The 12,983-nt window shown below is 45.9% G+C and overlaps 1 protein-coding gene across 1 annotated transcript in view; it reads right to left on the bottom strand.

Moving 5' to 3' along the window:
* LZTR1 (leucine zipper like post translational regulator 1) overlaps positions 1–12,983 on the bottom strand; it is a 118,201-nt gene that overhangs the window by 61,343 nt on the left and 43,875 nt on the right. The window contains exon 10 of the mRNA XM_075910554.1: positions 10,045–10,197. Coding sequence (XP_075766669.1) covers positions 10,045–10,197 — 153 coding nt within the window. The remainder of the gene's footprint in view (positions 1–10,044; positions 10,198–12,983) is intronic.

A 12,983-nucleotide genomic window follows, 5' to 3' on the forward strand; every position in this document is an offset into this window, starting at 1 on the left:
CCCCGAAACCTGGAGCCACGCGCTCCTATGCATGACCACGCCAGAGGCCATAGTATGGGCAGCAGAGTCCACAGCATCCAGTGCTATCTGCAGGGCTGTACATGCTATGTTTCTCCCCTCTGTGGCCATAGTCGTAAAGTCCTGCCTGGAATCCAGGGGCAACCTGTCCTGGAACTTGTCCATCGCCTGCCATGTGTTGTAAGCATAGCATCTCAACATCGTTTGCTGATTAGCAATGCGCAGCTGGACACCACCAGTGGCATAGACCTTACGCCCCATAAGGACAAGGCGCTTTGTCTCCCAGGATTTTGGCGTAGGTTCCGACTGCGCCTGCCTCTCCTTTTGGGTAGCCGCCTGCACCACCAGGGAACCTGGGACCGGGTGAGAATAAAGGTGCTCTCATGCCTAGACTGGGGAACAAAATACCTCTTTTCATAGAATCATAGAATAATAGGACTGGAAGGGACCTCAAGAGGTCATCGAGTCCAGCCCCCCGCCCTCAAGGCAGGACCAAGCTCCGTCTACACCATCCCTGACAGATGTCTATCTAACCTGTTCTTAAATATCTCCAGAGAGGGAGATTCCACCACCTCCCTTGGCAATTTATTCCAATATTTGACCACCCTGACAGTTAGGAATTTTTTCCTAATGTCCAATCTAAACCTCCCCTGCTGCACTTTAAGCCCATTACTCCTTGTCCTGTCCTCAGAAACCAAGAGGAACAAATTTTCTCCTTCCTCCTTGTGACACCCTTTTAGATATTTTCGTTCCCCTTCAGAGTGGGTGTTGTAGAGGCAGGGGTCTGCCACAAGGTATACGTGATCTTAGCCACAGTCTTGTTCAAAGGGAGGGCCAGCTTAGTGGGGGCATCCACATTGAGGATGTCCACCATAGGGTCGGTGTCCTCAGTCACTGGCTCAGCTTGCATCCCCAAATTTGCTGCCAACTGACGGAGCAACATCTGGTGCACCCTGGTACCCATCGATGGCATGGACGATGCCGGGTCTGCCAGGGCTTCATTGGGAGATGATGAAGAGAACTCACGAATAGGTACATGATCATCCAACACCTACAGAGACTGTGTGACTTGGGGAGGCTCCATGCGGGTGGGAGGTGGGTTCACCGCAGGGGCTGCCTCCGATGTCAGCTCCTGCCTCTGTGGGCTGTCCACCCTAGCTGCCTCGGGGAGGGATGGCGTGCAGATGGGGTGCTTCTTCAGCACGAGACACTAGATCCCCACGATGGTGGCATGGGCCCCTGCCACCGGTGATAGGCCCATGGCGTCCAGAAAGGCCAGGGTGGCTGAGCCTGCGGGGGCCAAGTCTGCTGGAATTCAGATGGCCTGAGTTGGTGCCAAGACCAGGAGTGGTACCGGGAAGAGACCCTAGACGAGCCTATGGAGCGTACCGACTCCAGCTCCGACTCTGAAGAGTAGTCCAAGGCGAACTATGGCAGTGCCGTGGAGGATGGCTTGGAGAGCTGATGTGGCCTGTACCGCTCCATAGACTCTGGCTTCCCTGCATGGGCTTGCCTCGGCAGCCCCATCGACAACGGTGGCGGAACGCCGGTACTGGGAGCCGTCTGCACCTGACTGAGTGCTGATATTGCTTGCAGCGCTGACAGCGGTGCCAAGGTAGGCAGTGCCGCCGCTACATATGGTGCTAGCAGATGGCGGGAGCTCTGGGGAGGTGCGGCAACAGTTGGTGCCGCGTGGACCACCGCAACCTGCTGAACTGGTGGCATTGCTGCTGCTGCCAGCGCAGAAGCTGGTTCTGACCAGGCCACTGATCTAGTTGCTGCTACCGGTGCTGCTCTGGGCCCCAGTGCTGCAGGTGAAAGCTCTCCAGGGCGTGGAGACAATGGAGGCGAAGCCGTTAGCTCGATGAGCTCCTGTGCCGCCTCAAAGGTCTCCAGGGTGGATGGATGGTGCAGGCATCAGTCCTGGACTCTGCCCACATGCCCATAGTCTCTCTTCTCCCCTTTGCACTGTTGTCGCGACTAGGAGAGTCTGGGCACAGAGACCGAGGGCGGTGCTGGCTGCCATGGGTCTGGTGACTAGATGATCTGCTCCTTGCCTCCTTTCTCTTCTTCGGCACTGGAGACTGGGATCGGTGCCTCGGTGCCAAGATCTTTGGTACCGCAGTACAGGAAAGCCCTGGTTGAGTTTCCCATACCAACGCTGGTGCACTATGCACCGCAACTTCACAGGATGGCGCCGGATGGAAAGCCAACTCCATCAGTAACAGTTTTAAGCGGGAATCCCTCTCCCGCTTCGTACAAGGCTTAAAACTCCTGCAGATCTTACAGGAGTCAGTGAGATGAGACTCCCAAACACTTTAGGCATGAGTCATGGGGGTCTCCTTTTGGCATCGGCTTTGCGTAGGACACATGGGGTTTAAAGTCATGTGAGCCTGGCATCCCCCTCCCCCGGAGGGGAGAGAGAACGAACGGTAACAACGAACTAGAAACTATTTGAAAACTAGTAACTGGAAGAAGAAACTACCAGCAGGCAAAACAACTAGCGATTGCTGGGTTCTATCACAAGAACAGAGAAGCTCCAACAACTGTCACGGGCGATAAGAAGGAACTGAGGAGGGGGAGGGCTGGCAGGGGTACTTATGCTCTACTATAGCTGCGCCACTCCAGGGGGCGACCTGCCACACCAACGGGTACCACTGGGGGAAAAAAATGTTCTGGAAACAGTGAACGCAGCGCGCACGCACCTCATTCGAAGGCACATGAGCAATCACTCGAAGAAGAACTTACCACATACCTCAGTAAATTGTTCCAGTGGTTCATTCGCCTCACTGTTACATATTTGCATCCTGTTTCCAGTCTAAATTAATCTAACTTCAGCTTCTAGACACAGCATCTTATGATGTTTTTGTTAGATTAAAAAGCCTTCTGCCATCAGAAATCTTCTCCTCAGACAGATATTGAGACTGTGATTAAGTCACTTTTTAGCCTTCTCTTTGAAAAACTAAAGATTGAATATCTTTAAATCTTTCACTGTAGGTAACTTTTCCCACACATTATTTCTATGGCTCTTTTCTCGACTCTTTCCAATTTCTCAACTTCATTTTTGAAGTGCACACACCAAAACTGGACACTGTACTCCAGTAATGGCATTGCTATTGCTGAGTAAATTAATACCAAAGATAATTCTACCCCTCTATGCCCACTTGCTATTCTCTTACACATACATTAAAGAACTGAAGGAGTCCTTTTGCCACAGCAGTGCACTGAGACCTCCTGTTGAGCTGCTTATTCACCATCATCCCTAAATTTTTTCCACAATAATTATTATAGAAGATATTGTCTCTTATCCTGCAATTGTGAGTTACATTCTTTCTTCTTACACATACAATCTTGCATTTGGACAAATTAAAAAAGCAGACTGATTGTTCACGGCCTGCTTATCAAGAGTTCCAGATCACTCTGCATATATGACCTATCCTCAACATTATTTATCACTCCACTAAACACAGTTTTCTGCAAACTTTGCCAGCAGTGATTTTATATTTTCTTTCAGATCACGGATGAAGATCTATGAAATACACAGTAAAGATAATTGAAAAGCATTGGTCCAAGCCAACTTTTTGTTGGATCCTACTTGAAACACCATCTATGAACAAAGATTCTCCATGAACAATTTTGAGAGCTATCTACAAAAAAGTTGTAAATCACTTAACATCTGTTATATTAATTTTATCTGATACTATTATTTTTCAAACAGTATATCATATGCAAGTAAGTCAAACATCATATAGAAGTCCACAGACTTATCTTTATTGCTCATACTTGATGTCTTAACAAAACATAGCAGGACCCACTTTTCAGGAAATCAGCATTATTTAGATTCCCATCCTTTACTGACTGACTCTGCATTACCCAGGTCATCACATACACTCTGGTCAAATTTAGTCACATTAGCCTCCCTTCTACTCCCATTCTAAAACTTCCCCAGGACTGCAAGCTTTACTGCTCAAAGACTGATGCAGTAGCATTCTTAGAGTAAATCTATGCTACAGGATTACGTTCAGGGCCATCCTTAGGCATAGGCAGAATAGGCAGTTGCCTAGTGCACCAGTATTTCTGGGGCGCCACTCTGCTGGGACGGACGGGAAGCAGTGGGGCATGTGTAAGCAGAGGCTAAACTACTGCTTGCTATCAACCAGCTAAAAGGAGAGCTGCCCTGGGGGGTGGGTATGCTCACTCCAGGGCTGTGTCTACATTGGCGTGATCTTGCGCAAAAGCAATTGCTTTTGTGCAAAAACTTGCTGCCTGTCTACACTGGCCGCGAGTTCTTGAGCAAGTACACTGACGTTCTAATGTATGAAATCAGTGCTTCTTGCGCAAGAACTCTGATGCTCCTGCTCAGGAATAAGTCCTCTTGCACAACTGTTCTTGCACAAGAGGCCAGTGTAGATAGGCAACAGGAATTTCTTGCGCAAGAAAGCCCTATGGTTAAAATGGCCATCGGAGCTTTCTTGCGCAAGAGAGCGTCTACACTGGCATGTATGCTCTTGCGCAAAAGCACATGCCAGTGTAGATGCTCTCTTGTGGAAGAGTTTTTGCACAAGAACTCTTCCGCAAAAGAGGTCTTGCGCAAGAAGCTGCCAGTGTAGGTGTAGCCCAGGAGTAGCACAAAGGTGGCCTAACCTCAGGTTCAAGGAGGGGAGTCATCTGGATGACGTGTCAGGGTCTGCACTGACTGGACAGAGCTGTAAGTGGGGCATCTGAAGTGGGGTATGGAGAAAGTTGGGTAAGTGAACTCTGTTGTGGTATTTTCCCAAGATAATGCCATGTGACCTCTCTCTCTTTCATTAAAAGTTTCTTTTCTTCACTCAGACTCTGTGCTTGCAAGTGGGGAAGCATTGCCTCTCAAAGGCACCCAGGGGTGTGTGAATTTCCCAGGCTACTGGGCGAGGGCTCGAGCCAGTTCTGTGTGAGATGGATCCCTAGGCTATGTCTACACTGGCGGCATCTTGAGCAAGGGTTCTTGTGCAAGAACTCTTGCGCAAGAAAACGTCCACACTGCAATGTGCGAGCTGTGCTTTTGCGCAAAAGCATCCATGGCTGTGTGGACGTTCTCTTGCGCAAGAAAACTCTGATGGCCATTTTAGCCATAGGGCTTTCTTGCGCAAGAAATCCCTGCCGAGCGTCCACGCTGCCCTCTTGCACAACAGCTCCTGTGCAAGAGGGCTTACACCTGTTAAAAAAGAGCGCAGCTCTTGCGCAAGAAGCCCTCTCTTACCACACCGTCCTGTACATCATCTTGCACAAGAGCAGGTGGGCTTTCTGGAAGAAAAGCCGTTTCTTCCGCTTTCCGGAAAAACAGCCGTTCTTGCGCAATAACCCACCAGTGTAGACATAGCCCTAGATATTGAACCCAGCCCTGGTTGCTGCCAGGCCTACCTGGCGGAAGGGTTACACATGTAGCAGCAGGGCTGGGTACTAGAGAGGGCCGAATGCGCTGCCTGCAGCACAGTCTGACAGAGGGGACTGGCTGCTGGGGTCTCTGGGAAGGGAAGGGGAGGGGGTAGAAGTGGAAGAGCAAGTCAGGCATAGGGGCACCAGTTTAATAATCCCACCTAGGGCACCATAAATCCTAAGGACAGCCCTGATTACGTTAACCTAAATTACACAATTCTAGTCATGTGACTAACATAGCTGGAGTCGACATTGCTTAGGTTGACTTATTCTAGTGTTTACACCATGCTGGGTCGACAACTCTACCATTCACTTACTTTACACCTCTTCTTCCAGGACAGTACCAGACTTGAAGGGAGAATGATCTGCAGTCACAGGATCACAGGGTTGGAAGAGACTTCAGGAGGTCAGAGTCCAACCTCCTGCTAAAAGCAGGATCAACTAACTAAATCATCCCAGCCAGGACTTTTTCAATAGGGGACTTAAAAACCTCTAGGGATGGAGGTAACCCATTCCAGTGCTTAATCACTCTCCTAGTGAAAGTTTTTCCTAATACCTAACCTAGACTTCTCCCACTGCAATTGGAGACCATTGCTCTTGTTTTGTTATCTGTTACAACTAAGAACAGCCTTTCTCCATCCTCTTGAGAACCCTCCTCCATTCAGGTAGTTGAAGCCTGCTATCAAATCCCCCTCCTCCCCCAACTCTTCTCTTCTGTAGACTATTTAGTCCAAATCCCTCAGCCTCTCCCCATAAGTCATGCGCTCCAGCCCCCTAATCATTTCTGTTCCCCTCCACTGGACTTTCTCCAATGCATTCACATCCTGTCTGTAACAGGAGGCCCAGAACTGGACGCAATACACCAGATATTGCCTCACAAGTGACAAATAAATGGGAATAATCACTTCCCTAGATCTGCTGGCAGTGGTCCTACTAATACATCGCAATATGTCATTAGCCTTTTTGGCTACAAAGGCACACTGTTGACTCATATCCAGCTTCTCATCCACTGTAATCCCCAGGTCTTTTTCTGATGAACTGCAGCTTAGCCACTCGGTTCTCAGCCTATAACAGTGCTTGGGATTCTTCTGTTCCAAGTGTGGGACTCTGCACTTGTCCTTGCTGAACCTCATCGGATTTCTTTTGGCCTAATCCTCCAGTTTGTCTCCTGGGACCTCAGGTTCCACTGTGACACTACTGAACCTTTGTCACCCTACTTCCGAGAGACGTCCTAATAAGGCTGTGCTAGAAAGAGGGCAGCAGATAACATCACTACCTCCACCAGCTCCAGCTAAATCTGAAATACAATCTAGAATGTGAGATCTTCTCAATACTATAGAATCACAGAAGTTTAGGGTTGGAAGAGACCTCAGGAAGTCATCAAGTCCAATCCCCCCTGCTCAAAGCAGAACTACCTCAATTAAATGATCCCAACCAAGGCTTTTGCTTTCTGTGCAATGAGTCAAGATCGTAGACTCTGGTGCACCACTTTAAGCCTCAGAGGGGTAGCTGTGTTAGTCTGGATCTGCAAAAGCGACAAGGAGTCCTGTGGCACCTTATAGACTGCCACAGGACTCCTTGTCACTTTAAGCCTGTGACCAGAAAGAAGCAAGCAACGCCTTAAGCAGTCTGGTGCTAGCACAAGTTGCCAGATTTTGGAGTGGTTGACCAGACTGCGTATTGGATCTGCAAATGTGAGTCAACCCTAGAGACACAAGCTGTGTTTTCTATTGTTCTTACTTTTTTCTTTCCTTTTGTGAGTGTCTGTCTTGTTTTGTCATTAAGGAAAATGGGATCAGACTTTAAAAACAAAACAAAACAAAAACACACAACTCACCACCACCTCCAGTCCACCTCAATTAACTTTTCTCTTTCCCCTCCAAAAAAGATAATTGTTGTCATCTTCAATTTCATGTCAAACTCTGTCAAACAGGGCATCTGTCCGTCTCTGAAGCAATGAGATTCCAAAAGGAATAAGGGGTATTGCTAATGGAATCCTTCTGCCTGATGGAACTGGCAGCGATAAGCACTGGGTTCAGTATCTAGGGGTTCCTCTTCAACAATACAACACAAAACTTCTTTTGGAGTTGTGAGGGTACTGGCTACAGACTGGAAGATGTAGAATGTAGCTATGGGGACCTGGGAAGGACCGAAGAGAGACTCAAGAAGCTCAATGTTCTTAGCTTATCAAAGAGAAGGTTAAAAGATGACCTGATCACAGGCTACAGGTACTTACATGGCAAACAAAAGTTTGATAATAAAGAACTATTCAATCTAGCAAGGAAAGGTATAACAAGATCCAACAGCTGGAAGTTGAAGTTAGACAAATTCAACCTAAAAAGTGAGGTGCACATTTTTAACAGTGAAGATAGTAACCACTGGAGCAACCTACCGAGGGTTATGTAGATTCTCCATCACTGGCACTGATGCCAGCTCTTAAAGTGCTTCTAATGTAGAGTTGCAGCAGTGGTAGTTGCCAGGACCCAGCGCAAGCTGTAGTGCTAGCCCTTACTGACTAATTGTGTAGTCGAAAACATTTTTGTCAACTACATGATTCATGAACTACACACTTCTTAACAACCCTAATTCCTGCAACTCCTTCTCCTGAGCCTGTTCCACCACCTTAGCTCCACCCTAAACCCCACACCCGCACCTTCAATGTCTTATCCTGAGCCCCACCCTAGAGCCCGCACCCCCAATTAGAATCCACTCCCCTCCAGCTATTTAGCCCCAACACCACCACAGACCATCCAAGTGCAGAATGGATTTTGTTATGTGGACCAATATAGAAGTGACAGTGACATAAAAAGTAAAGGAAATACTGGCTGAGACTTGAAGCTGCCCATGGGAAAACAAGAGCAGAACTGGGGCCTAGATGGCGCTCCCTCCCCACCATCCTTGGAGACTGGGTCAGGGTCCACCCTGCTCTCCAAATGTTCTTCTGCATCCCCCTAGGGAGTGTGGAGACCTCTACTTTAGCTTAAGCGTACAGCAGAGTGGTCTTGGAAGTTCCGGAGAACCCTCTAGAGGAGATGGCTGCTGGAATCCTTGGACTGCGTGGACTATATTAGCTACCAATTCTCTCCAAGGTGTTGATCAAGGTATTGACTTGATGCAAAGCCCTATATCGATTTGGGAACTGCATACATTCAACATAGCTTCTCTCTCCATTAAGCATATAAACAGCTGAGATTAGTAATGTTGTAAACATTCAAAAGATAGTATAATAACCTGTAACAACAAAAGTTGATAGAAAAAAATATAAAAAGGAACAAAATAACTAAATTAGTCTAAACTAAAAAGCCAAGTTAATAACAACCAAAGACAGTTTTAAAATTATGCTGGTAGGGACAAGTATAAATGAACATAAGTCAGATATCAGAAATGCTAACACACATAATCTGTACGGGAACATTTGAACCTGCTTGGGCACTTAATCATGTATTTAGAAGTAGCCATTCTTCTGCAAAGGAATTTAACAAGCTAATTACAGAGAGAGAGAGAGAGAGAGAGAGAGAGAGAGAGAGAGAGAGTGTGGAATTGACCTTCATATGCAAATCTGACACTGTTTCCCTGGGCTTGAACACTGACATTAAACTGGACATCCCATTATAAAGTCAGCCTTTCATGCCTTAACACCTCATTTGCCCACTCAGTCTCTTTAGCACGGATACTACAACTGACAGTTATCCCCCCCCCTTCTTTTTCTGCTATAAATTCTGGGTTCTTGTTTTTTCCACTCCAGCTCATGTGAAGAAGTAGAGTTTGATCATGAAAGTTCTGATACTGTATATATTTTTGTTAATATCTAAGGTGCCACAGGGCTACTCATTGTTTTAAAAGTTACAGACTAACACGGCTACCCCTCCTTCAGGTGGAGGAACTTAATTTTATTTAAATCTGGTTTACATATTTTATCTGAAGTCAATGCCTTGTATATTTAAACTGAACCAATATAAACCAGAATTATATTCAACTGAAAGCATCCATGCAGGAGTTATCACTGCTTTCACTACACTGATTTGAATATTAGAGAAAAGCCCTTTAAGAGCCTCAATGTATGATTTAGAACAGGGGTGGCCAACCAGTTAGACACGAAGAGCCAAAAGAGCTGTGGATAGTGGTGCAAAGAGCCACACATCCCTCCCCCAGAGCCAGGCAACCCCAGCCCCCCTAACCCAATGCCCTCCCCCTCTCCCAGACCCCCCCCCAGCTGCCCCCATTTTAACCCAATGCCCTCCCCCTACCCCAGAACCAGGCACCCCCAGGTCCCTCCGATTCTAACCCAATGCCTGGGTCTCACCAGAGCTGCCACCGCCACACACTTCTCCCTCCAGGAACTGGGGTGCGTGCACAAAGCGGGCATGCGGCTCCAAACAAGCTGCAACCTTAAAAGCCGCATTTCTGTGAGCAAAGAGCCACATGCGGCTCAAGAGCCACAGGTTGGCCACCCCTGGTTTAGAAGTAAAATGAAAAATGGATCAAATTAGTTTTTAAGGAAAGAAGGAAAAAGTTGAAGAGAGAAAATGGAAAGGCCTAGAATCTGAGTTCTCCCTGTACTGGAATAGAATTTAGTTTGCAGTATTTGTTATCCATGTACATTCTAGTTACCTCAGAATCTGCTGTGGGCTGTTGTTTAACTGTTGTTATGCCGAAATCTAAACCAAATACATCTCGAGATTTTTTTAAACCACGTTCTTCTGAGGAGAAGGAAGGAGCTTCTTCTGGGGCAGCTATTCTCTCAGCAACTTCTGGATGGGCCACCTGGTTACAAGATTTAAAAATAACAATGTGTAAAAGTATAGATGGGATGCATAAGAAGTTGGACAAAGACCAGGAGCCCTTTTAGGCACAAGCGTCAGGCTCATACATTTAAAAAAATAAAAAAAATAAAATCAGCTCATAGAAAGTGATACAGTTCTGTTCTAAGCCTGTTAGCATTTTATCAACAAATAAAAATTATTCTTCATTTGCTCTCTGAGATGACAGAGCTACCACATAATTACAATTTCAAACATTTAAGGCCAGATCCACAAAGATATTTAGGCTCCTTTCTGCTTCCTTGGGCACCAATTGGGCAGCATTGGCACTCAGAAATCCACTCTGCTGCTGCCACCAAATACCAAGATATCAAAGGCTTTTTTACACTAAAGTCAATGTAACTTCCTCACCCATGTGTGAAAAAGCCACTCTCCTGAGTAATATAAGTTGCATGGATTTAAGATGTTGTCTACACCAGGCTATGTCAGTGGGAGAAGCTCTTCAGCCAACACTGCTTTTGCCTTTGGCTGAGGTGGAGTAAGTACATCAACATGAGAGACAGGGATGTAAAAAGGTAGCTGGTTATTCAGTTACTTCTGCTCTGGTTTGTAATTAAGTTACTCAGTAACTTTTCCAATACCAAGGTATCTTTTTTGAGATGGAGTGACCACATCTGCTCACAGTATTCAGGACGTAGGCACACCATGGATTTATCTAGAGGCTGTTGAGATTGTGCCAAATGGGTGTGATCATAATGAACAGGTGAAAGTAACTTGACATGATTTACACGTGGCTGAATAACAGAGGACTCTGGGAGCAAGGCCTCTCTCAGCAGAAGTGAACTGAATTAAACTTCAAAAACACTGAGTAGACCTGTATATATACACATACATACACACACAATCTTTTGTTTTGTTTTTTGTAAGAAAAAGGGTGCTGGCACTCTGGGGAAAACTTGTTGAGCAAAACAAACAAAGTGCTGGGGGCCAAAATTCAGTCATGGCCCCTTTAAGAGCCACAGTACCGTGCTGGGAGCTATAAGAAAAAACTCTGCGGTGTCACGAGCATGCTTTTGTCAGGAGCTGAGCCACCCCAGGAAAATAGGTGCCAGTACATATCAGGGAAATCCCATTCCTTTTCTGTGGGTTGGGAAAATAGGTGACAGTACGCCGTTCCAGGCCATACTGTCACAAAAAAAGCAGAGTGTGTGTGTGTGTGGTATCATGAGCTTCAATGTTTTTAAAGTTACAGTCTAACATGCCTACCCCTTTGAAGTAAACTTGATGAGTCACATTGATGAAGACTATGAACAGTTCTTCCTAAAAAAATTAGGTTTACATGGTTCTTTCGAAGAAGCGATCGGAAGAAGATATGCAAATTCATGCCAAATTTAAATTTCGTCTTTCGAAAGTGAAAGCAAATCTAGATGTACCTGGTCTTATCAAACAAGGGCCCTAGTGAACCTCTGGATGTTTTAATTTCCATTTGGCATAATTCAATGAAGTATATTATATGAAGGAAAAAAACATGTCAGGTTAACACTTTAAAAAAGGACAAGTATTAACAGTTATCACTGCAAACACTTTCATTAATTTTGATATTATCTGCTGAGGAGTAATTTAAATAGGGCACGTGCTCTCAAAATTCTTCATTAAAGCACTTGCAAGAACAAGTTCAGGAAAAATATTAAGAAACTCAACTTAAAAATATGTTTTCTACCTAAACAACATGCTTAGGAGGCTCCTATATTGTTACCAAAAGCCAACATTTAAAAGTAGGTGGCCAAATCCCCATTTTTGCAGCTACAGTGCATTTTCAAAGATTATAAAGCCACAAGTAACCACTGTAGAAAGAGAGCCTGAAATATGAGGCCTGCTATAAGGGGCCTGGTATAAATCAGGCCATGCTGAGATAAAGCAGTTAGCAAGAGTCAAGCTATGACCAAAAGTCAGGTCTCCTGTTACCACACATGTCTGCTTGCAAATTTACAGAACCTGGCAGAAACAGGATTGGTATTGTAAATACACAAGCACGTCTAGGCTCTAGTCACACAAACACATTCCAGACAGCTAGTGCCAGAATACTCCAATAACCAAGGTATGATATAAGTATGCTCCCTGAGGATGGTACTGGGACACAATAGCTCCTCTTAAAGATAAGGTCAGGATGATGGTGAGAGAGAGAGAGAAATGTTTTGATTGCCCTAGACCAGCTGTGGCCCCCCAAAAGTGCGGCTCACGAAGCGGCTCTTGCGCCCTCCCCCCCCAATGGCTCCACTTTCCCCAGCATTCCTGTGCTTACTGGTCGAAACTGTGGGGTTTTAAAAAAATGGAGCCCAAGATGGCAGCCATTCTTTTTTAATTTTTTTTAAATGGGCAGCCTCCTTTTTTTTATTTTTGCTCGACAATTCTGTTCTGGGGGGCTTTTTTTTTTGCTTGACAATTCTGGTGTGGCCCTTCGCATTTTTTCCACCACTGTTTTTGGCTCTCTGTTAAATGGGATGGCCACCCCTGTCCTAGAGTATACAAGGCAAAGGGTGGTAACTAAACCATGTCAGAAGGGCACTATGTAATTTGTTTATATGGAAGGGAAAAAATTATATAAACCATCTGAATAAAGAGGAGTCTCAGAAGAGTATCTTTGTGTGATTTATCAACAATAAACCTGCTAAATGCCTTTGCTACTGAAATGGGTCTGTGATCTTCTTGGGCAGATCAGTGGAGGCCTCCTGCTTCAGCTCCCTTGCTTGTACTGGGACAGCTCTGTACGAGAACACAGGCAACAAACAA

The sequence above is a fragment of the Pelodiscus sinensis genome, chromosome 27 (assembly GCF_049634645.1).
Source record: "Pelodiscus sinensis isolate JC-2024 chromosome 27, ASM4963464v1, whole genome shotgun sequence".
Classification (NCBI taxonomy): Eukaryota; Metazoa; Chordata; order Testudines; family Trionychidae; genus Pelodiscus; species Pelodiscus sinensis.